General features: G+C 45.1%; 1 protein-coding gene across 1 annotated transcript in view; it reads left to right on the top strand.

Annotated features, from left to right (window-relative positions):
* LOC144752791 (vasoactive intestinal polypeptide receptor-like) overlaps positions 1–26,619 on the top strand; it is a gene marked incomplete at its 5' end in the record, with an annotated part of 603,698 nt that overhangs the window by 233,643 nt on the left and 343,436 nt on the right. Inside the window, one exon of the mRNA XM_078640644.1 lies at positions 7,076–7,229. Within this exon, the coding sequence (XP_078496770.1) occupies positions 7,076–7,229 (154 nt within the window). The remainder of the gene's footprint in view (positions 1–7,075; positions 7,230–26,619) is intronic.

The raw sequence follows: 26,619 nt of genomic DNA, 5'->3' as shown, positions 1-26,619 counted from the left end.
CTTCGAAATTATGATGCAATGTGTCTTAGCCCTGATCTGAAAATGATGAAAATATATTTTAGGATGACCATATTATTTAAGGAAATATCTTAGCTGTATGTTATGTTGATAATGACCAAAAAAAGATAATCACACAATGTTATAAGATTTTGAGGGATGCTGCCATAATATGCACAGAACAGACTTCAGAATTGCCTTGACTAGATGGAGGTATGTTTTAAATTGGTCTGATATTGATTGCACAGGTAGAGTTGTGAGAAGGAATTGATAACCTTGCAAGCAGAAATATAGCCATGTGGAGCTTCACCCCAGTTGGCAGCATTTGTATGAATTTTCTATTAAAGTAGACTTGAGCTCTAACTCTCTAGACTTCACTTTACAGTCCTCAGTTGTCATCTCCTTTATCCTTCTGCTTCAACCCAGAGGCAGCATCTGTCCTAAATAATGTTTTATTTTAGGGCTTCTGTCAATGATCCTATTGGGTTTGAAATTTTTTGCAAGGCTGTTGTTGCAAAAGATATATGAAATATTGCTTATATATCAACCAAACTACCTTCATAACTTTACATTCATTTATATGTGTGGGCTACATGGTGACCATTTTCTATTGAAGGGGGTTGAATTCACAGGTTGTGCATGCAGAAGTAAAACACTGGTTAGGACTGCCATCGACAAAATGAGTTACAGGCTTCAATACGCTATGGATAGATATCTGCTTGAGCTTCCACTCCATGATAAAACAGGATATTATTGGAACACATCATATTTACTATTCAATGTGGTGGCAGTGCCATCATCTAAAATACTGTAGACATTGTCACTACATCCGTGTAATTGCATAAATGTCATCATGACATTGAGTGCCAATAGGGAATACATAGTACGAAAAAAGCTGTAAGATAGTTTCATCTAGAAAGGTTTATGATTAGAGTACTTAGTACAATTACATTTGAATCAGTCTATACATTTTTTACTTTAATGCGCAAAATAATAATTAGTTGTAATCATTAATATAATTAATTTAAATAAAAAGAGGAAACAATTTGAGTTAGGGTTTCATATTAAACCATAGTAAAGAAGAAAAGGTATGTAGTATATAATTTAATACAATGTAATATAATACAAGATAATTCATTTGTTTTAAACATTCAGGGGCCTATTACGATTGCGGTTTTTCCACATCCTCCGGGCCGGCGGAAGCCACCGCCGGCCCGGAGGATGCGGAAAAAACGCAGCGGACCCACCAAAGACCCACCGCCACATTAGGATGGCGGGTGGGTCCTGGTTTCCGTCCGCAGCTTTTCTGCCGCGGTTGGCTTACAACAGCGGTGGAAAAGCTCTAATTTGGTGGCGGTGTCTCTCAGACAACACCAGCCATAGTAGGATGGGCTTTGAAAAATGCTTTTCCGCGGCGGGATTTCCGCCGTGGAAAAGCATGTGGAACTTCACTGCGGGGGCCCGTTGCGGGCCCCCTGGGTGAAGGGGGGTCGGGGGTGCACATGTATTTGTATGCAGAAATCGGCAGGCACCGCACGGTGCCTGCCGCTTTCTGCATACAAATGCAATGTATGCATTTTTACCGTTGCGGCGGGTGCAGCTTGAAGCAGCACCTGCCGCAATGGTAAAAATAGAGGATGTGACCGCCAGGGTGGCGGTCACATCCTAATTGGACAGGAGGGAACTCCGCAGGCCATGGGGAGGTTCCCTCCTCCTCTATGGATCATAATGGGCCCCTTAATTAGAATTAAAGTAAGAATTAATTATTTGATAAAAAACAGTAATTTCAATTGAACAATAGGGTTTTGGTTAGAGGCATTTATCGGTTTACAACCATTACAACGCAACTTTTACCACGCAGTGCTGTTACAACGCAGGTTTTACTACGCATACCATTACAACGCATTACACTGGGGGGCGCACTAGGATAGGGAATACGTTTAATTTACTATCCAACACCTTCCCTAGTGTCCACGGGGACTGGAGTTGGAATAGTAAATTAAACTATTCACTATCCAGCACCCCCAAGTGTAATGCGTTGTAATGGTATGCGTAGTAAAACCTGCGTTGTAACAGCATGCATGGAAAAAGCATGCGTTGTAACGTCATACATTCCTTTATCGGTTTACAACCATTACAACGCAACTTTTACCACGCAGTGCTGTTACAACGCAGGTTTTACTACGCATACCATTACAACGCATTACACTGGGGGGCGCTCTAGGATAGGGAATAAGTTTAATTTACTATCCAACACCTTCCCTAGTGTCCACGGGGACTGGAGTTGGAATAGTAAATTAAACTATTCACTATCCAGAACCCCCAAGTGTAATTCGTTGTAATGGTATGCGTCGTAAAACCTGTGTTGTAACAGCATGATTGGTAAAAGCATGCGTTATAACATCATACATTCTTAAAGGTGTAATGTGAGGATTAGGGCAAGGATATGATTACTAGGCATTTTGGTTAATTGAAAATTATTTAGATTAGAGAAAAAGATAAGGTTAGGAGCATTTTTAAGTTATGACCAGTTGTTTCATATGATTACATGTAGTAGGTTGCTGATCAGCTATTTCATCTAAAGTAAATGTATTGTTTACTACATAGAAATATACCATTTAAAATTTAGTGCATAAAACCACTCTAGCTGATTACTCAGGACTGAAAGGTTTCACGAGCTGCTGTTGTGCAAATAACAGGACAGCTCAGATGGCAAGGCAACAAATGTTTCAACTTAACAAGACCTGATTGCTTTAGATCCTAGCTGAACATCTAGAATCCTTGCTGGGGCAATCATCAGCTGACCATTCAGCTCTGCCTCATTTAAACATTCTTCATATTGGTAACATTGTCTTTCTACTCTCTCTACCCCAATATACAACAGTGCTCAGGATATCATTTTAGCAATTGGTGTATGCAAAAAAGAGTAATAAGTTCCAAATTATGTTTGTGCTTCACAAGTAATAAGTCCACAAACCTTTGTCTAATGGCAACCAAGAACCCCAGTTGAAGCACTTGATTCTCTCGGGTAGCAAGGTAGGGATGTCTAGGTCTAATTACAGGAGATGGTGTGCACTAGTACCCCAGTCCACTATTATGCAACGAACACCTAATAAATAATTTTCCAGTCAGTGTCTTTACTTATAAAAAGGAACATTTCTATATTACACAAACACTGCTCAATACTACACCGAACAGTTTACACACCAGTCAAGTCCTGAACCCTATAACCACATTAACCCCTTATATCTGTTAGACACATATAGTGGGTTGTAGGTGTTAAAAGGCATAGATACTGGCTTTGTCAGGGCGTCACCACATTATTAAATACAAAATTGTGTCCTAATAGACACCATTAAAATCACTAAGGATGGTGCCATTTTACAATTACATTATTTAGGGTACATGATGTTTCACTGTTAGCCTTCTGACTTTCAATAAAACATTTCAGTAAGCATTATTAAGATATAATGATTCACTGTCTTTTTTTTGTTAATGCCAATAAAGCATTTGAACTTTAGCAAAATGTGTGCAAGGGCCGCCTTAGGACCTACCAACAGTAGTTCTGACACTCCAGAGCCTCTGTTTAATATCTTAAGCTCTAGGGACCTCATTTATGAGGCTATGCGTCACTTTTACGCCGCTGGTGCATCACTTTTTGTGACGCACCAGTGGCGTAAAAAAAATGCGCCTTGTTGCGCCATATTTACAAAGTGACGCATCTAGGTAGATGCGTCACTTTGTAAACCCCTGCGCCACATTATACCTGCGCTTGGTATACTGTATGCAAGGGGGGCGTATTGACGCAAGAAAGGGTCGTAAAAGTGACGCAGTGAAATCTATGTGATTTCACTGTTCCACTTCTAGGACACAAATGCGTCAATTTCTTACGCCTGCCTCACAGCAGGCGTAGGACTGACGCAGGCCCTTTCACATTGGGCTTGCCCCATGTGAAAGGATACATTGCTGGAGTTGCGTCACTTTTGTGAGACACTCCAGCAATGCGTCACTTTTGCGCCATACAGATATGTCAGAAATACTGACGTACCTGTAACTCCTTGCGCAATAATGTGTCATACTGTAAATATGACGCATCATTGGTGGTGCAAGGAGGGCGCAGTGAAAAGTGACGCATCGCTGTTTTCACGCACGATGCATCACTTTTCATAAATGAGGCCCTAGGAGTGTTTGAAACACTGTAAAAAATCTCCTTTGGTTGCAAATGTTATCTGCTAGTACAGTTAGGGCAACTTTGAGCAAAACGTTAGTGGGGCTCCTTTGGAGGCTGGCACACTCGTGGAAGCTCACTGAACACGCTGATATAAGTTATATCAGTCCCAGGATGCTTCCACCATATTCCTTATCGATTCCAAAGTTAATCAATTTCAGCCATATTTATTCCTCAATCTTCTTTTTATTTCACGTGTTGTTGAATTGTAAAACATGGTGATTCCTATTTTCAAGTGCCTGTATAATGACCCTTGGCCTTTGATACAGCATGCCAAAATCCCCAGTTTCATACCTGGTACGAATAATTTGACCCAATGCATTTCGAGCTTGTCGCTCTTCGTCAGGGGTAACTACAGTACACGAAAAAACAATGGCATCAGAAACAATTTTCAAAGACCCACTACGAAATAACCTATATATAATTTTTAAATGTTTACTCATAATACCCGTGCCCATTTCATTTATCCCCCCTAAAAACAAGTTTTGCTAAATCATACTAATAACAAATCAAATCAATGGGATTACCAAAAATAATACATCCGTTAGCATGACCTATGTTTATACACCTTTACAAATACGATAACCAACTTCAAAAGCGTGCGCTAAAATTCCTCAATGATATCAATTCTCTACCTTCATTTCAACGTTCTGGCCGATCGAGCAACACTCCCGGAAGCCCCACAAACATTTAAAAACGTGTTGGTTGTGCCCCTTCAATCTCTGCACCACCAGCAGATATGCAAATGCTGAAGAACCCTTGCAAGGTTTCATCGAGCCATGTAGGCCCTAGCTGATAATAGGCAGCGGAATGCCATTGATGTGGCTGCAGTGGGAAAACTGCTTTTTCTTTCTTTTTAAATGCTGTGGGTGCACACTCGGGACACCCACAGCATGTATTTTCAATGTGGCCCTTATGAAAGCACCGACATTCTCGTAGAGCCTGGCTGCTGTCTGCATGCTTAGCACAATTCCTGTGTCATGTGGGAGCTGGCTTCTTTCCCTGCCCCCAGACATAGGGTGGGGAGCAGATGGACCAATCTCCTCCTTCCTGGCCTCCATAGAGCTGCTTGTCCCTAGGGACAGAAAAGCACAGAGGCTGGTGGCAGTCCTTTAGGCCTCCTTTGCGTGGGCTAGGCGCCCCCAGGAGCAAATGAACTTGGTGTGAGGGGGTTTCACGCTTGCTGCCTCACAGCCTCCATGTTTTCATTACCTTTTCCCTGGGGCCTTGGCCCACCCCGGGGGTTCGGCAAGCTTCATAGAGTGGTACATACTCACAATATACACGCCAACTCACATAATAGGGCCAGTACCAGGTCAGCACCAATCTCTGAAGGGTCACTTTAGCATAAAACTACATGATCATAGATAACGGGCCGAACTACACCGTCTCCCATGTGTTCTCACACTACCAGCCCAGAGCCTTTTACTTTAGCTGCACAGCAGCTAATTGTTAGAGCAGATTTAATAATAAAATGTAATGTTCATTTGTGTGTCCTTACGTTATCACAAGTAGGCTGTTAAACTAGTTTAATGTGTCTCTGCTCTGGTTGCACGGACTGCTAAAGAAACACAGCTTTCAAAAAATTGCACTTTGTGTATGATTCTTCTATCTTTCTGTGTTTTCCTTTTTCATAAAATACACGAAACTATGATTTAATCCATGGTGTTGTTTATTTGCACTGTATCAGCTAAAGTGCTTCTGAGGAAGCCTGCCAAAAATGTTCATGTAATGTTGCAAACCTTTAAAGCTGCTGCTGCCAGCTGGTTCAACTTTGCTCCTGTGAATTTTGAAATAGTTGATTGTTCAATCATGCAATGTAATTTCCCTTTTATGTAGGTACAATGGGTTGCTTGTTTATGAGTTTTAGGCAGGTTCCTAGAGTGAGCTTATTTTATGGTACAACACGTTTTCTTGCTCAGCCCTGTGGTTACCTCTACTCTTCTGAAGAAATGTGTTACTTTTGGGATGTGAGTCAGACTTTCCTGAGCATTTTTCGGACATGCCTCTATAACGGACTGTTCTTGACTTTGTACTTCGGTATTTTACAGACCTTCCCTTGTTTTCATACGAAGCAGTCTCTTTGACAGATTGGGATTTGACTCCGTATTTCTAGCTGTTGATCATATGCTATCTTCTTGCTTATTACAAATTATTGAATTGCCTAACTAATCTTTTTGCTTTCTGTAATGATTCTTAATTTTAAATAAAGCTTCATAGTTAGGATTTTATATCTTGGCTTGTGTGAATTTATTGGGCTCTCGTCCTTAGGAACTCACATGACCTGATCCATCTCATCGACAGGATGTTATCTTAAAAGGCAGACACTAGTGATGAGAACTCCCAATCTGTTATAAGAAAGCTTACTAAGGGTGAGACTCCAGTAGTAAAACTCTCTCATGACAGAAGTCCATAAACAAATCCAGAGGATTACATGAATGGATCAATTTTCCTACAGTGATGCAACATAGTGCTTGATTAAGAGTATGGAGAAAGAGTTACTCCGTCACGAACATCCCTAATATCTCAACCACCTTATTATACGAGTCTTCTATCCTCTGTAGCTTTTATTAATGCAGATAAATCAGGTCCATAATCTGTTGTTCTTGAATATCTTTGAGCTTAAGTTTCATATTCAAATTTTATGGTTTGGTTAACAGTAATACCTGTGTCAAGAAAGAATTCCATGTGTATTATACATTCAATAACTACTACAACCATGCAACAGTGAGATTAGGTTAGCAGCCACATATGTGCCGGATAAAAGAAAGAACTGCTATTTATGTTGCTTCTAAGCATATTCCAATAATATTTAATTCTAATATTAAGCTTCCCTATATCATCTTGCAGGTTCACTGTAAAGCAGCAATGGTATTCTTTCAGTTCTCAATTCTGGCAAACTTCTACTGGCTGTTGGTAGAAGGGCTGTACCTACAAACTTTGCTGATCTTCACGTTCATCTCAGACAAAAGATACTTCTGGTGGTATATTGTCATAGGCTGGGGTGAGTATATCACTCTTCTGCTTCACATGAGAGTATGAGAAGAAGGTTTTGAAATAAAATGATAAACTCTGAACATGGTTTTCTACTTCCAAATAGCTCTATCATAGATTCCTTTTAAATGACTACTTAAGCCTAAAGAATGTCCAGCACCTTCTAGAAGCTCACTCTAATCAAGACACAATTCCTCTTATTTGCCAAGAACAATACACACGATTCACTGCAGGCCTGGCGCAAAGACATGAACCTTTGCAGCTTTCACCTCAAACTCTCACCAAATGCATAGTCACACCAGCAGCCAGGACACCATCAGACTACAGACTAAGAAGGGTGAAAGCCAAAAAACAAGACATCAAGCCTTTTCCATTCATGCATCTAAGATATGGATTAACATGTATCTATCCATCAGGACCACCCAAATACTGCTTCAATTAGAAATGGTCTGAAGAGTCATCTCTTTAAAGAACATTACATCAAAATGTATTAACCATCCACAACCCAGCTTCCTCTCCTATTACTTGTTGACTTTAAGCTCACCTTCAACCATGTTTTGCACTCCACTGCTTTTTAAGTCGGCCATTGCTATAGAAAAGCCTTATACATCTATACAAAGGATATGTTATGTCTATTTGTAAAGCACACTATGTCCCATAAGGGTATCCTGTTTCTGAGCAGGTGTATGTGCCTAGCCCTGAATATGGTAGGCTGGTTTATGGAAACGTTAGGGCTTCAGCTATTTGCAGAATACAAGAAGAGATGCGGATGCTTTGGTGTGAAGTGCAAGCTGATCTATGCTTTAGGAGTGGTGTAAGAGAATACCCATCATCTTGATGTGGTGCTCTATACGCATGGGATGTGTGTGATTAGAAGTACTGTGGAGTGAATGTGTCTTGTTGGTTGGTGGAAGGAGATGCAACCGTTTAGATAGGTGGGCCTAAGTTGTATAGTGCCTTGAATGTGTGTAGAAGGAGTTTGAAATTAGAGGGTTTGTTTATTTGGAACCAGTGAAGCAACTTGAGGTGTGCTGTGATTCACCCTGGGCAAAGCACTATGCTACGCTTGCGTAGTTTGTGAAGTTTGCGCTACTTCGCACTACGCAAACTGCACAAAGCCCTGTGAAAACACGTGTAGCGTAGTGCAGCGGTCATTTTTTGCTTGCTCAACGTCAAGTTGGTGACCGCAAGCAAGCAAAAGGACATCCCGGCGAGACTTTTTCCTCGTTTGTGATCAGCAACATCAAGTTGCCGATCACGAGCGAGGAAAATAAACCTACTGGCGAGATTCTCAACGCGGGGAGGTCAGGTTTCTCATTGCCAGTGGTCGCGTATGCTCGCGACCGCTCGTGATTAGAAACTACCAGTCCACTTTGAGAAAGCTGCCGCTCAAGTGAAAATCTACTCGAGTGGCAGAAAACTACAGCTCGCACTGTGCAAGATGCCTTTCCAATGATTGCACAGTGCCGGATGCTTGTCCGCACTGTGCAATTATTGAAAACTGCATCTTGCACAGTGGGAACAGGCTACAACGCAGTTCTCGTAGCGCTACGCGTAGCTCACATAGTGCAAAGTGCACTTCGCATAGCTGCGTGTAGCGCTAATTTGCCAACTACGCCCAGGGTTAGCTAAGATGTGAATTCTGTGTGGGAGGTTGATGATGAGTCTGGCTGCTGACTTCTGTATGTTTTGTAGTCTTCTGGTGAGCTGTTTGGTTATCCCGGTGTAGAGGGTGCTCCTGTAGTCCAACATCCTAGTAGTCCAATTTGCTGGTGACTAGGGTGTTAGTGAGTTTTTCAGTGTTGCTTGTGAGCCATTTGAAGAACTTCCATAGCATCTTTAGGATGTGGAAGTAGGATGCATTTAGGGCTTTGATTTGTGCAGTCATGTCCAGATTTCTGTAGAATATTATTCAGAGGTTCCTAGCATGAGTGCTGGGTGTGGGTCTGAGTTCCTCTGGCCACCAGTCCTATGGTGTAGAGTTCTTACTGAAGATCACTAATTCTGTCTTGTCAATGTTGAGCTTGAGACAGTTGGCTTTCATCCAATTAGTGAAATCTGTCATACAGACAGTGCACTTGTGCTTTTGTACTGGGTTCTTGTCCACGGGGGAGTGAATGAGGTGCATGCCATCAGCATAGGAAAGGATGTTGGTGTGATGTTAGAGAATGGTGTTGGCTAGAGGTATCAATGCATTAAAAAGGTTGCGGCTGAGCAATGAACCTGGAGGCACTTGGCAGATGAGTTTGTGGGTTTCTGAGGAGTAAGGTGTCTGGCTGACAGTTTGTGTTCTATCTGTTAGAAGGACCAGATCCAGCAGAGAGCAGGTCCTTGGATGCAAATCTTGTGCAGATGCCTGTTGTGTATGGGGTGGGAGGCTGTGTTCAGTGCTACAAAGAGGTCCAGGAAAATGAGGGCTCCATTGTCAAGGATCATGCTGATGTTGTTTGTGGCAGCACTGAGTGCAGTTTCTGAACTGTGGTTGAGTCTGAATCTGGACTTTTTTGTATCAGGGAGCTGTTGGTTGCTGCGGTGGTCAGTGAGGCATCAGTCTATTTGGTTCTCTAATACCTTTGCTGGGTATGGCAGGAGGGAGATGAGTCTGTAGTTGAGAAGCGTGGCTGGGATAGCTAATGGTTTCTTGAGCAGGGGTGTGATGGTGGTATATTTTCAGATGTCCAAGGATGTGGTTGAGTCAATAAAGGCATTCATGATGGGTGTAAGTGCTTCACTGATTGATCGGAGGGCTTTGAAGAAGACATGCTGGGCAAGGGTCATACGGGGTCCTGGGCTCTTCATGGTAGCAGCAGTTTCGATGTTGGCGGTGGTGGGCCACAAGGTCAGGGTTCGTTCTTCAGTTGTGATGGAAAGTTGAGTTGCAATGGTGACAGGGTCCTGTTGAGGGTCAACGTTGCTGTATATCGATATGCTATAGGCCTCCTATATTTATCTTAGACTCAGCCTGTCCTCAGTATTACCAAGTGGCTTTGTAAACAGACTTGGATGGAATCAGCATCTCCTATCTAGGCTACCTCAGTAGTCCTCATTGTGAGTCACATGGAATGTTATCTCTGTAGGAGCTACGACTCCCCACGATTCCAAATTTACCTGGTTTGGAAAGGCCTCTGGTAATAGTCCATGACCCAAGAGCCCAAAATCAGGGAATCACTTCCAAAAATGAGCCCTTTAATTCTGTGTCCAGCATGCATTCCCCAATTCGAGATACAAAAACTCATGACGGCCTGTAACTGGGCTGGAGTGACGTGCTTGAGATAATAATTGCTGCCCCAGTTATCAGCCATCTCACAAAGAAGACCTTTATGGTCAATCTTAACTGTTCATGTGCTGTTCTTTTAAAATGCTGCTGTTTTGGTTGAATCACAATGTGGCCAGTAGTTCATGTGAGTAGACTTCGAAGAGACAATCTTTTTTCTCACATATTGCCTTCACTGTGTAACTCATGGACATGAGACATTTCAAAAAAGCAGCAGGAACCTGGGTCATTTTAACTCAAGATATCCATTAAGGTCTAGTTTGCACTTAATCAAAGAAAGTGTTCTACATCCTCAGTCTGCTTTTTCTAGGTTAATAAAACTATGCTGTGATGTATAGCAGGTCTAGGTACACAGGTTTTTATCATACTTTAATATATATGTATATATAGATTGAAAAAGGCTTGTGCGAAGCCGAAACGAGTCTCTCTAGCCATGGGGTCGTGTGAGACCTGATTTAATAAAGAAAGCCATTCCTTACTTCTTCGAGTACTTGCCTTCTTCGGTGTCGGAGTGGGATGGAGTATTCGTATATATATATATATATATATATATATATATATATATATATATATATATATATATATATATATATATATATATATATATATATATATATATACATATGTATATATCCAACAAAACCAGAGTCCCAAATTGAAGGAGACCAGCCAGGAAGCTTTGTACCATAGGCGCGTGGTTTATTTACAGCATGCTGACGGCAGAAAACATGGGGAAACCACCTCAAATGTTCATGTCGCCAGACGCGTTTCGGGAGGAACCAACTCCCTTCTTCTGTGGCGTTTGATGCAATCAGATGAACTCCCAGCAGTCTTTAATTTATGCAAAACACCTGCCCCTGGGGAAGGTGCGTGGCCGTGCACACGGCCTCTTGGGTGTTGTAGTGCAATGTTAGTAATCCCAAGTGGGTGCGCGGTTCTGTCAACATACGCAAAGTTAAAGCCCCAGTGGGTTGAAGGGGTGCCCAGCCTCTTGTCACCTTGCTTTGTTGCTGCAAATAGCGCCAGGGTAAACACGCACTGGAATAGTGCTCACCTGCCTCCCATCCTGAAGGTCAGAACACCGGTTGATGCTGACTGAGATTCGCATTTTCACGAGGGGTCTCCTTCGCGACCAGGACTGGCCGCTAACATCCAACAAAACCAGAGTCCCAAATTGAAGGAGACCAGCCAGGAAGCTCTGTACCATAGGCGCGTGGTTTATTTACAGCATGCTGATGGCAGAAAACATGGGGAAACCACCTCAAATGTTCATGTCGCCAGACGCGTTTCGGGAGGAACCAACTCCCTTCTTCTGTGGCGTTTGATGCAATCAGATGAACTCGCAGCAGTCTTTAATTTATGCAAAACACCTGCCCCTGGGGAAGGGGCGTGGCCGTGCACACGGCGTCTTGGGTGTTGTAGTGCAATGTTAGTAATCCCAAGTGGGTGCGCGGTTCTGTCAACATACGCAAAGTTAAAGCCCCAGTGGGCTGAAGGGGTGCCCAGCCTCTTGTCACCTTGCTTTGTTGCTGCAAATAGCGCCAGGGTAAACACACACTGGAATAGTGCTCACCCGACTCCCATCCTGAAGGTCAGAACACCGGTTGATGCTGACTGAGATTCGCATTTTCACGAGGGGTCTCCTTCGCGACCAGGACTGGCCGCTAACATCCAACAAAACCAGAGTCCCAAATTGAAGGAGACCAGCCAGGAAGCTTTGTACCATAGGCGCGTGGTTTATTTACAGCATGCTGACGGCAGAAAACATGGGGAAACCACCTCAAATGTTCATGTCGCCAGACGCGTTTCGGGAGGAACCAACTCCCTTCTTCTGTGGCGTTTGATGCAATCAGATGAACTCCCAGCAGTCTTTAATTTATGCAAAACACCTGCCCCTGGGGAAGGTGCGTGGCCGTGCACACGGCCTCTTGGGTGTTGTAGTGCAATGTTAGTAATCCCAAGTGGGTGCGCGGTTCTGTCAACATACGCAAAGTTAAAGCCCCAGTGGGTTGAAGGGGTGCCCAGCCTCTTGTCACCTTGCTTTGTTGCTGCAAATAGCGCCAGGGTAAACACGCACTGGAATAGTGCTCACCTGCCTCCCATCCTGAAGGTCAGAACACCGGTTGATGCTGACTGAGATTCGCATTTTCACGAGGGGTCTCCTTCGCGACCAGGACTGGCCGCTAACATCCAACAAAACCAGAGTCCCAAATTGAAGGAGACCAGCCAGGAAGCTCTGTACCATAGGCGCGTGGTTTATTTACAGCATGCTGATGGCAGAAAACATGGGGAAACCACCTCAAATGTTCATGTCGCCAGACGCGTTTCGGGAGGAACCAACTCCCTTCTTCTGTGGCGTTTGATGCAATCAGATGAACTCGCAGCAGTCTTTAATTTATGCAAAACACCTGCCCCTGGGGAAGGGGCGTGGCCGTGCACACGGCCTCTTGGGTGTTGTAGTGCAATGTTAGTAATCCCAAGTGGGTGCGCGGTTCTGTCAACATACGCAAAGTTAAAGCCCCAGTGGGCTGAAGGGGTGTCCAGCCTCTTGTCACCTTGCTTTGTTGCTGCAAATAGCGCCAGGGTAAACACGCACTGGAATAGTGCTCACCCGACTCCCATCCTGAAGGTCAGAACACCGGTTGATGCTGACTGAGATTCGCATTTTCACGAGGGGTCTCCTTCGCGACCAGGACTGGCCGCTAACATCCAACAAAACCAGAGTCCCAAATTGAAGGAGACCAGCCAGGAAGCTTTGTACCATAGGCGCGTGGTTTATTTACAGCATGCTGATGGCAGAAAACATGGGGAAACCACCTCAAATGTTCATGTCGCCAGACGCGTTTCGGGAGGAACCAACTCCCTTCTTCTGTGGTGTTTGATGCAATCAGATTAACTCGCAGCAGTCTTTAATTTATGCAAAACACCTTCCCCTGGGGAAGGGGCGTGGCCGTGCACACGGCCTCTTGGGTGTTGTAGTGCGATGTTAGTAATCCCAAGTGGGTGCGCGGTTCTGTCAACATACGCAAAGTTAAAGCCCCAGTGGGTTGAAGGGGTGCCCAGCCTCTTGTCACCTTGCTTTGTTGCTGCAAATAGCGCCAGGGTAAACACGCACTGGAATAGTGCTCACCCGCCTCCCATCCTGAAGGTCAGAACACCGGTTGATGCTGACTGAGATTCGCATTTTCACGAGGGGTCTCCTTCGCGACCAGGACTGGCCGCTAACATCCAACAAAACCAGAGTCCCAAATTGAAGGAGACCAGCCAGGAAGCTCTGTACCATAGGCGCGTGGTTTATTTACAGCATGCTGATGGCAGAAAACATGGGGAAACCACCTCAAATGTTCATGTCGCCAGACGCGTTTCGGGAGGAACCAACTCCCTTCTTCTGTGGCGTTTGATGCAATCAGATGAACTCGCAGCAGTCTTTAATTTATGCAAAACACCTGCCCCTGGGGAAGGGGCGTGGCCGTGCACACGGCGTCTTGGGTGTTGTAGTGCAATGTTAGTAATCCCAAGTGGGTGCGCGGTTCTGTCAACATACGCAAAGTTAAAGCCCCAGTGGGCTGAAGGGGTGCCCAGCCTCTTGTCACCTTGCTTTGTTGCTGCAAATAGCGCCAGGGTAAACACACACTGGAATAGTGCTCACCCGCCTCCCATCCTGAAGGTCAGAACACCGGTTGATGCTGACTGAGATTCGCATTTTCACGAGGGGTCTCCTTCGCGACCAGGACTGGCCGCTAACATCCAACAAAACCAGAGTCCCAAATTGAAGGAGACCAGCCAGGAAGCTTTGTACCATAGGCGCGTGGTTTATTTACAGCATGCTGACGGCAGAAAACATGGGGAAACCACCTCAAATGTTCATGTCGCCAGACGCGTTTCGGGAGGAACCAACTCCCTTCTTCTGTGGCGTTTGATGCAATCAGATGAACTCCCAGCAGTCTTTAATTTATGCAAAACACCTGCCCCTGGGGAAGGTGCGTGGCCGTGCACACGGCCTCTTGGGTGTTGTAGTGCAATGTTAGTAATCCCAAGTGGGTGCGCGGTTCTGTCAACATACGCAAAGTTAAAGCCCCAGTGGGTTGAAGGGGTGCCCAGCCTCTTGTCACCTTGCTTTGTTGCTGCAAATAGCGCCAGGGTAAACACGCACTGGAATAGTGCTCACCTGCCTCCCATCCTGAAGGTCAGAACACCGGTTGATGCTGACTGAGATTCGCATTTTCACGAGGGGTCTCCTTCGCGACCAGGACTGGCCGCTAACATCCAACAAAACCAGAGTCCCAAATTGAAGGAGACCAGCCAGGAAGCTCTGTACCATAGGCGCGTGGTTTATTTACAGCATGCTGATGGCAGAAAACATGGGGAAACCACCTCAAATGTTCATGTCGCCAGACGCGTTTCGGGAGGAACCAACTCCCTTCTTCTGTGGCGTTTGATGCAATCAGATGAACTCGCAGCAGTCTTTAATTTATGCAAAACACCTGCCCCTGGGGAAGGGGCGTGGCCGTGCACACGGCCTCTTGGGTGTTGTAGTGCAATGTTAGTAATCCCAAGTGGGTGCGCGGTTCTGTCAACATACGCAAAGTTAAAGCCCCAGTGGGCTGAAGGGGTGTCCAGCCTCTTGTCACCTTGCTTTGTTGCTGCAAATAGCGCCAGGGTAAACACGCACTGGAATAGTGCTCACCCGACTCCCATCCTGAAGGTCAGAACACCGGTTGATGCTGACTGAGATTCGCATTTTCACGAGGGGTCTCCTTCGCGACCAGGACTGGCCGCTAACATCCAACAAAACCAGAGTCCCAAATTGAAGGAGACCAGCCAGGAAGCTTTGTACCATAGGCGCGTGGTTTATTTACAGCATGCTGATGGCAGAAAACATGGGGAAACCACCTCAAATGTTCATGTCGCCAGACGCGTTTCGGGAGGAACCAACTCCCTTCTTCTGTGGTGTTTGATGCAATCAGATTAACTCGCAGCAGTCTTTAATTTATGCAAAACACCTTCCCCTGGGGAAGGGGCGTGGCCGTGCACACGGCCTCTTGGGTGTTGTAGTGCGATGTTAGTAATCCCAAGTGGGTGCGCGGTTCTGTCAACATACGCAAAGTTAAAGCCCCAGTGGGTTGAAGGGGTGCCCAGCCTCTTGTCACCTTGCTTTGTTGCTGCAAATAGCGCCAGGGTAAACACGCACTGGAATAGTGCTCACCCGCCTCCCATCCTGAAGGTCAGAACACCGGTTGATGCTGACTGAGATTCGCATTTTCACGAGGGGTCTCCTTCGCGACCAGGACTGGCCGCTAACATCCAACAAAACCAGAGTCCCAAATTGAAGGAGACCAGCCAGGAAGCTCTGTACCATAGGCGCGTGGTTTATTTACAGCATGCTGATGGCAGAAAACATGGGGAAACCACCTCAAATGTTCATGTCGCCAGACGCGTTTCGGGAGGAACCAACTCCCTTCTTCTGTGGCGTTTGATGCAATCAGATGAACTCGCAGCAGTCTTTAATTTATGCAAAACACCTGCCCCTGGGGAAGGGGCGTGGCCGTGCACACGGCGTCTTGGGTGTTGTAGTGCAATGTTAGTAATCCCAAGTGGGTGCGCGGTTCTGTCAACATACGCAAAGTTAAAGCCCCAGTGGGCTGAAGGGGTGCCCAGCCTCTTGTCACCTTGCTTTGTTGCTGCAAATAGCGCCAGGGTAAACACACACTGGAATAGTGCTCACCCGCCTCCCATCCTGAAGGTCAGAACACCGGTTGATGCTGACTGAGATTCGCATTTTCACGAGGGGTCTCCTTCGCGACCAGGACTGGCCGCTAACATCCAACAAAACCAGAGTCCCAAATTGAAGGAGACCAGCCAGGAAGCTTTGTACCATAGGCGCGTGGTTTATTTACAGCATGCTGACGGCAGAAAACATGGGGAAACCACCTCAAATGTTCATGTCGCCAGACGCGTTTCGGGAGGAACCAACTCCCTTCTTCTGTGGCGTTTGATGCAATCAGATGAACTCCCAGCAGTCTTTAATTTATGCAAAACACCTGCCCCTGGGGAAGGTGCGTGGCCGTGCACACGGCCTCTTGGGTGTTGTAGTGCAATGTTAGTAATCCCAAGTGGGTGCGCGGTTCTGTCAACATACGCAAAGTTAAAGCCCCAGTGGGTTGAAGGGGTGCCCAGCCTCTTGTCACCTTGCTTTGTTGCTGCAAATAGCGCCAGGGTAAACACGCACTGGAATAGTGCTCACCTGCCTCCCATCCTGAAGGTCAGAACACCGGTTGATGCTGACTGAGATTCGCATTTTCACGAGGGGTCTCCTTCGCGACCAGGACTGGCCGCTAACATCCAACAAAACCAGAGTCCCAAATTGAAGGAGACCAGCCAGGAAGCTCTGTACCATAGGCGCGTGGTTTATTTACAGCATGCTGATGGCAGAAAACATGGGGAAACCACCTCAAATGTTCATGTCGCCAGACGCGTTTCGGGAGGAACCAACTCCCTTCTTCTGTGGCGTTTGATGCAATCAGATGAACTCGCAGCAGTCTTTAATTTATGCAAAACACCTGCCCCTGGGGAAGGGGCGTGGCCGTGCACACGGCCTCTTGGGTGTTGTAGTGCAATGTTAGTAATCCCAAGTGGGTGCGCGGTTCTGTCAACATACGCAAAGTTAAAGCCCCAGTGGGCTGAAGGGGTGTCCAGCCTCTTGTCACCTTGCTTTGTTGCTGCAAATAGCGCCAGGGTAAACACGCACTGGAATAGTGCTCACCCGACTCCCATCCTGAAGGTCAGAACACCGGTTGATGCTGACTGAGATTCGCATTTTCACGAGGGGTCTCCTTCGCGACCAGGACTGGCCGCTAACATCCAACAAAACCAGAGTCCCAAATTGAAGGAGACCAGCCAGGAAGCTTTGTACCATAGGCGCGTGGTTTATTTACAGCATGCTGATGGCAGAAAACATGGGGAAACCACCTCAAATGTTCATGTCGCCAGACGCGTTTCGGGAGGAACCAACTCCCTTCTTCTGTGGTGTTTGATGCAATCAGATTAACTCGCAGCAGTCTTTAATTTATGCAAAACACCTTCCCCTGGGGAAGGGGCGTGGCCGTGCACACGGCCTCTTGGGTGTTGTAGTGCGATGTTAGTAATCCCAAGTGGGTGCGCGGTTCTGTCAACATACGCAAAGTTAAAGCCCCAGTGGGTTGAAGGGGTGCCGAGCCTCTTGTCACCTTGCTTTGTTGCTGCAAATAGCGCCAGGGTAAACACGCACTGGAATAGTGCTCACCCGCCTCCCATCCTGAAGGTCAGAACACCGGTTAATGCTGACTGAGATTCGCATTTTCACGAGGGGTCTCCTTCGCGACCAGGACTGGCCGCTAACATCCAACAAAACCAGAGTCCCAAATTGAAGGAGACCAGCCAGGAAGCTTTGTACCATAGGTGCGTGGTTTATATATATTGTTTCAGCTCGAAAACACCTTCTGTCTTACCCAAAAAAGATGAGCGTGGACCCAAGTATTTGTGCAGATTTTTTTATTCAGCCAGCTCTGCCACTACGCGTTTTGGGCGATCCCGCCCTTGATCACACGACATTCGTTCATTCATCAGCACTTCAGGGGACATGAATTAGAATTGGCACCAGCTTCAAGGCCCACTGGAGGGTAAGAATGGATTAAATTCGAGCATGTAACAGAGGAGCCCACTGTGGGCTTTAAATTTTAAAAGTGACTTTGACTATGGACTACAAGTCCCAGCATTAAAATAACACACAAATGCACTGCGCAAAGCCCACTGGGGGTGTTTAAATATGCTGAGAGAGGAAATGTCAGAGTTAACTGCTGCATATGCTAATCACCCATGACTAAGAGGCATGAGCCTCGAAACGCGTCGGGACTGGACAATTATCTTGAAAACTGATGCCTGTTCATCTTGCAAATAAAACCGGAAAGTTTTCCTCTGTGAGTCGTGTGCGCCTTAAATGCTTTGGGGCACTTTGGTTACAAACATATATATAGGGGTCTTCAATAAAACATCTTTGGAAGGATACCTGTGTGCTCTACGTCTTTGGCTGCAGGAAGCTGATTGTGTTCGAATATATAAAAGTAATGTGTTGTGGATGTATATATATTGATGATGTATATATGCATATATATATATATATATATATATATATATATTTCAAAGCAAACGTCCCTGGGTTAGGAGGAGCAACCTTTGAGCTGGTGCAGGCGACGAGTCAAGGACAAGACTCGTAATTAATCTTCAAACACATGAAAAAGACACCGCACTCTTCTCGGATGTGGTTAAAGCGATTTATTCCAACTCAGCAATAACTTCCTTCACCAGGTGAAGGAAGTTATTGCTGAGTTGGAATAAATCGCTTTAACCACATCCGAGAAGAGTGCGGTGTCTTTTTCATGTGTTTGAAGATATATATATATATATATATATATATATATATATATGAACTCCAACCTGTCCCTGAACGCACTTTACGTGCAGACACGTAACGGGGACTCCAAATGACGCCACAGCCAGTCTGAATTCAAAGGTGATAATCTTTTATTGGTGCATGCAGGGTGCAAAGCCTAGTCATACGCGTTTCGGGCACCGGCTGTGCCCTTGCTCACTGACAATTTGTTAAAACCATTCCACAGTTTTAAATACACGTAAGTACGGCAAATTGCGCGCCAACTTTCCCCCATAGTCATGAACATAATTGAAGGACTAGAGCAAATGCAGATCACAAAAAGTAAATGAAACCCACTCGGCCATATTGGAACGGTGTAAGGCATTGAGATCCCTTAATAGCTTGATGGCTATATACATCCACAATGTGTATTTCCAATATAAGTGCCTTCTACAGTTACGCTATTAAAGGTCATATAATTCATATTGTGCATGACAGCATAGCATGTCCTTCAATTGTTTGTTAAAATGTCCAAACTTGTGTCAAACCACGAGAATAATTTGATGAAATAACTTCCCTATGTGTGCATCTGCATATTAAGAAAAGCTATGTATTTATAAAGCCCTTTAGATGTATACATATACCCCTTCAAATATACAATTTATCAAGTCAAAACAATGCTGAGATATCATTTGTATACCATCAGTGCAATAGAAAACATGACAAATAGAGTCCCTCTTTGCATAATGCTTGTCATTTTCTAAAAATTCTATACATCACTGTGGATATGCTATGTACAAATACGGAATCAGTTTGATATTACAAACTAATAAAAAAATATAACGTGCAGTGCAATATATTAAATTAAACTGTACTGTATTTTGTTGAAAAGGAAAGGGTCTTCAAAGAGGATATAAAATGGAAATTCATCGAGCATTCTCTAATACAAATACCTGCAGATAGATAGGGAATAACACACTAAATCATGCTCAAATGCTGAACCAACTCGTGGGATGTTACCATATAATCGGTGTCGTCAATGTGGTGGGGGAGTTGGGATACTGTCTGTATCTAAATATTGCAGATACTATAGTGGAAAACGAAATAGGTATAAGAGGCTAGCAAATAAGAGGACTTCTCATGTCTTAAATAAATGGCATGAATAAGTAGTGCATAATGTGATTGATAAATTAGGTTTCATTGAAGTTAAAAGACCCACAAACAAAATAAGTCGTTTGGTGGGACAAGTAACAGTTGCCTAGTATACTCAAAATGCCCTAGGGAGGTCGGGATACTTGCACAGATATATAGCAATTCATATGAATAGAGCGAAAAAAAGGCCCTGATTGGATATGGTCATCTAGCTGAGACCCCATAAGATCTTGGTTATGGGATTCACAGAAAATTGCGGAGATCTTCCCCCATATTTAAACCCCCTGGAGTCTTACTATTGAGCTTCATAATGTATTTAGATTCGAGTTGGCGCAATTTTTTGTCTGTGTCTCCTCCCCTTTTGCTCTGTTCCACCGCGTCGATGACAAAGTATTGAAGGTTAGATAAATCTTTGTTGTGGGTGGTCGCAAAATGTCTAGCCACGGGGTATGTTGTATCCGTGTTGACTATAGCTCTTATGTGTTGCAAGATCCTAACGTGAGCTGGGTGTTTGGTGCTCCCCACATACATATATACGTCATCCATGTGACAATGAAATACACCTACAATGAAATACACCTCAGTAATAAGGCGAGGTGGGCACTCGCTCGGGGTGGCAATCCAGCGGGGCAATGCCGGGTGGGCACCGGCTAAAAAATGCGGCAATGAGCGAGGTGGCACCCGCGCCGCTCCGTTCAACGATACTGCGGGAAGAATGCCGGGTAAGCACCGGCCTTTGCAAATAGAGCACCCTCAGGCACTTAGAAGACAATTAAAGCACTCCCAGGCGCTATTGAAAAGGTAAAGCGCTCCCAGGCACTAGTGGCACAATTACAGCACTCCCCAGCGCTACAAGGTTCCCGGGGCCAGGGCAAAGCGCTCCCCAGCGCCACAAGGTTCCAGGGGCCAGGGCAAAGCGCTCCCCAGCGCGAGGGTGCCCCAATGGGTAACAACAAGTCCTTCAGGAGGTGGGAGGGGCAAGCATGGGCCCAGAGCCAGCTCACAGGGTCTGCCTAGGCAGGGAGGTAATCCCCAGTGGCGGTCCTCCTGGCGCCCAGCAGCAGCCCCGCTCAGGAAAAGGATCCAGGAAGAGAACAGCCTTCATGGGGACACAGCCCCTTTTTATACTGATAAAACCTCTTGGGTGCAGGGTGGGGGAGAAACCAGTCGCAGCTGGTTTTGGAGCACTCTTGATGTGCTCAGCACCCTTCCTATTTACTAGGGAGGCTAGGCTCATCAGTCGCACCACAGCGGTTGGAGCCAGCATTGTGTGGGGAAAGCCCAGCCCTATTCAGGTCCCAGGTGCACCCCTCCCTCACATCAGCATGCTAATCTCTCCACTCACCACTGGGGCAGACCCATCCAGACTCCTGGAGCCAGGCTCACCAGCCAGCTCCAACCAATCACACGCCAGCACCCTTACTGCACACGCACACCCATGTCTAGAAGTGGCACTTCCACACTAGACAAATACACGCCGCATATATCATTGCGCAGCATTCAATCACACAAGTCCGCACATACCAGACTCGAGCCTGCACACCCCACGCATCAGGAACTACCAGGGACACACACATATATTCCCCATGCATTCCTATGGGAGGGAAGGCCTATCTCACCACATGCACTCAGAGTGCGCACACACTTTCCACTGGGACACAGTGAAAGTGCGCAGAAACCAAAAATCACCATCACCAGGTCGCCATTAAAAGCAAAAAGTTTAGGGGTGAACCTGCCAGAAGGGCCAAGTCCAACACAACCCCCTTCCAGCCAAAACGCTGGGGAGACCAATCACCACCGTGATGGACTTCCCTGCTTGGGGCGATAGAACACGGACGCGGGCCGGCAACTGCAGGGAAGCCCTCCTGTTCTACGCTGCGGTGAACCCATGGGATTCCTTTCAAAACCACTGTCTGGGACAACTGGGCTACCCCACTGGTACTCCCAAGCTGTCCGAGGCCAGGACCAGGCCCTGGGCCACCCAGGTGCCACTGGTCCTTGTCTATTCGCAGAGTGGGGGGTAGTAACCCCTGGCACATAGTAGCCATTCTCCACTCTTCCTGTCTGCAAGACAGGACTAGACTGCCACTGGTTCACCAGCCCAGGGTCTACACCCTTAGGCAGACCAGGAGTCTCAGGGAAGGCTCTCCTCCCCCTATCTCATCTTCTAGGGTTCCTCCACCTCCTGCGAGGGGTACACATAGAACGCCATTCCAAACCAGGGTTTAACCCCTCAGGTTGCACCAGGGTCAGAGGTGGGCTCTCCCACCCTCTGCACCCCCTTCCAGAGTCCTGCTCCCTACCAACTGGGGCGGTACCTCTGGAAGAAGAACAGGTCAGGACACTGATTACAGTCATCCTTACCTCCAGGTCAGGCGGATCCTGAACCTGGCCTTCCAACCTCTGGTCTAGAACCTTTGGAGGAATAACTGCCTGGCACTCCAGGACTTCTGGGGATTCACACGCCATCCCCCTGAGGCTGACACATGACTTATGTGTCGTGTGACTGTCTGTCTGGCGCAGATCTCCCGTCCCCTGTCCATCTGACAGTGCGCGAAGATCCCCCAGAACAGAAGTGGTGTCACCCTGGTCACTACACGGGAACCTAGCCCAACTGGGTAGTCCCTGACCCACTGGTTCTTCTACTGGGGAACTCATCCCCCAATCACTCCTCACTTCGGACTCCTATGCCTTCCCAACTGGAGTAGCACTGCCGGACACTGGAACCCCTGGAGCTCTAGTTACAGATGCTCCAGGTTCCCTAGACACTAGGAGATCCTCCTCAAATGGACTAACAGGACAGCCTAGGTCCCCAACCTGGCATTCTCTCATGAAACCACCCAGGTTCTGAGATAGGGCTTCGGGCATCCGGGGACTCTCAGCCACCCACTGACTCCTGCTCCACTGCAAATGTGTGACACATCTGAATGCCTTCTTGATGGAACCAAAGTAAAGAAGCATTGAAAATGCAATAGATCTCGCCCTCGTTTAAGTTAAAGCCATTCTGTTTGTAATGAGGTGGCTTTTTAGCTTTGCTTTTATTAGTGTTTTTAAAACGTTCATGTAAATAACATGCATATGTATGCATATATGTATATGTATGCATGCATTTATATTTGTATTTATATAGATATGCAGATTGTATATGTTTATATATGTATGTATATATATATACACATACATAAATGCATATGCATATATATATGTGTATATGTGTGCGTGTAGAGAGAGGTAGAGAGGTAGAGATGTAGAGGTAGAGAGGTACAGGTAGAGAGGTAGAGGTAGAGAGGTAGAGGTAGAGAGGTAGAGACTAGTAGAGAAAGAAGTAGAGAGAGGTAGAGAGAAGACAGTGAGTAATAGAGTAGAGAGTGAGTAGTAGAGAGTAGTAGAGAGCAGTAGAGAGAGTAGCAGAGAGTGAGTAGTAGAGAGTAGTATAGTGAATAGTAGAGTGAGTAGTAGAGAGTATTAGAGAGTGAGTAGTAGAGAGTGAGTAGTAGAGAGAAGTAGAGAGTAAGTAGTAGAGTGAGTAGTAGAGAGCAGTAGAGAGTGAGTAGTAGAGAGTAGTAAAGAGTGAGTAGTAGAGAATAGTAGAGAGTGAGTAGCAGAGAGAGAGAATAGTAGAGAGTAGTAGAGAGTGAGTAGTAGAGTGAGTATTAGAGAGTAGTAGAGAGAGAGTAGTAGAGAGTGAGTAGTAGAGAGTAGTAGAGAGTGAGTAGTAGAGAGTAGTAGAGAGAGAGTAGTAAAGAGTGAGTAGTAGAGAGTGAGTAGTAGAGAGTGAGAAGTAGAGAGTGAGTAGTAGAGAGTAGTAGATAGTGAGTAGTAAACAGTGAGTAGTAGAGAGTGAGTAGTAGAGAGAGTAGTAGAGAGTAGTAGAGTAGTAGAGAATGAGTAGTAGAGAGTGAGTATTAGAGAGTAGTGGAGTAGTAGATAGTAAGTAGTAGAGAGTAGTAGAGAATATTCCAAAGTTTGGCACAGCACCACTTGCACAATAAGTCCAATCAAATCATATCACTTAGAGTCCTTATTGAAGCGCTGAATCTTGGTGTATATTCAAATGCTTTTATTTTCCTTAAGTTTATGTACCACAGCCAGCTGACGCGTTTCGTTCTGTACAACAGAACTTCTTCAGGGGGTTCTTATGTCCTTCAAGTTATGTTGGTATCCTGTCGTCATATAACTAGATATTTCTTCCAAATGTTAGACGAGACGTAAGTACATTCTTATTCAAAGTGACTAGGTATAAATTTTACCCACACAATTCGGGCAGACTTGAGTAATTTATAGCATCCTCAAAGTCAGTCTTTCAAAAATTCCAAAGTATAGTACATGATAATCCAAATCCAAATGTTTCTCAAGAAAAGTCATTTTCAATCGTTCGGAATTTCGGCGTTTCGGCAGATATGACCCAGGGACCCCCAGTATGCAAGGGGAATTAGTCCCCCCTCTGCAAACGCGCCAGTGGCCTGCGTTGCAGAGAGGTGTAAAAAGAGGCATAGCCTCATTACACCTCTGTGCAATGCAGCCCCCTGGCGCATACTGGAGGTTCCAGGTGGGCTAGTTGGCCCCCAGGGACCCCCAGTATGCAAGGGGAATTAGTTCCCCCTCTTCAAATATGCACGGGGGCTGCATTGCAGAGAGGTGTAAAAAAGGGTGTGGCCTTATTACACCTCTCTGCAATGCAGCCCCCTGGCGCATACTGGAGGCTCCTGGTGGGCTAGTTGGCCCCCAGGGACCCCCAGTATGCAAGGGGAATTAGTTCCCCCTCTGCAAACGCGCCAGGGGGCTGCGTTGCAGAGAGGTGTAACAAGGGGCATAGCCTTATTACACCTCTGCAATGCAGCCCCCTGGCGCATACTGGAGGTTCAAGGTGGGCTAGTTGGCCCCCAGGTGCCCCCAGTATGCAAGGGGAATTAGTTCCCCCTCTTCAAACATGCACGGGGGCTGCATTGCAGAGAGGTCTAAAAAGGGGCGTGGCTTCATTACACCTCTCTGCAATGCAGTCCCCTGGCGCATACTGGAGATTCCTGATGGGCTTTCAGGTCTTATATAGTTAGGAATTAGCATTAAAAAAAACTTTGAAATTCACTGAAAAAAACATAGGTTTCAGGCCTTATATAGTTAGGAATTAGCATTTAAAAAACCTTGCAAATTCACTGAAAAAAACATAGGTTTCAGGCCTTATATAGTTAGGAATTAGCATTTAAAAAACCTTTGAAATTCACTGAAAAAACCATAGGTTTCAGGCCTTATATAGTTAGGAATTAGCCTTCTAAAAACCTTTAAAATTCACTCAAAAAACTATAAGTTTTAGGGGTGTTATAGTTAGCTGGACATTTCACTCATACAAAACCATTGAAATTGCTCCTATATAGTTAGCTGTACTAACTATATTTCGCGCACCCGCAATCCACTGCTGATGATGTCACATATTACATCATTCATGACATGGTCAGTGACATCACTGATGAATCTCAAATGACATCACTGATGACATCATCCACGTGACAATCACATACAACTTTTCATACACTAGTAAAATCTATCATCACTCTTTGTAAAATACAGAGTATCATATTTGAATCCATTGTTACAGCAATACAAGTATCTAAAAACCCACTCAGTGTTTCATAGATGTATACACACATCTAATCACTTACCTGTAGATTCACTCATACATGCTGTCAATGAACAATAGAACACTATCAAAAATACTTATACACCTAAATCGACATTACACACCAGCACACATCCTATTCACATATGAAGTCATCCTACTCACTTATGCAAAAAATGGATCATACTTACATATTTACTTAGCTACACACTTATACAAACACAACTTCATCTATTCATTTAGATAGTAAGTCATACTTAGTGAATTATAAAATCATTATTACAAGTATAAAGTTATCCATACAGTCACTCAAACAATCATTGAGTCTTATTTATACTTATTAATATACAACAACTGACACATACACTGCCTTTTATTTTTCTAGTTTGTTGGACATGTACCATTGAGAAATATATTTGCTCATCACCACACCCATAAAGATACTCACTCACCCAAACAACTGTTAGAACATGTAGTTTTAACTTCATATATCTAGTGAATCAACTATTCACACATCTTTGGGAAGTCACACCCCCCCCACCAAACCACACACACATTCACTCTCCCATACAAATACTCATTAAACAAATCAATAACTAATACAGACTTTCACATAGCTTGTAACCAACTGGAGAACCAGTTTGCACAACAACTGACAAAGTGATACAGATATTCAAACAGTTTAGTCACTATCCACTATATTTAGTGAGACACTATAAATTGGTCAAGTAAACAGTCAATTACACTGCTACTAAATCCTTCATCCAAATATTTATTTTTATATATTCACTCATTCTTCAATGCAAATTGCTATATATATAATGCATATTTAAATAACGAAGCAAACCACATTCACTGGATGAAGTCATCAGTAATGTCATCAGTGATATCATTTGAGATGTCATCAGTGATGTCACTGACCATGTCATGAATGATGTAATATGTTACATCAT

This window comes from Lissotriton helveticus, chromosome 5_1 (genome assembly GCF_964261635.1).
Source record: "Lissotriton helveticus chromosome 5_1, aLisHel1.1, whole genome shotgun sequence".
Classification (NCBI taxonomy): domain Eukaryota; kingdom Metazoa; phylum Chordata; class Amphibia; order Caudata; family Salamandridae; genus Lissotriton; species Lissotriton helveticus.
The sequence above is the reverse complement of the archived record's forward strand: the minus strand, read 5'-3'. Positions and strand labels throughout refer to the sequence as shown.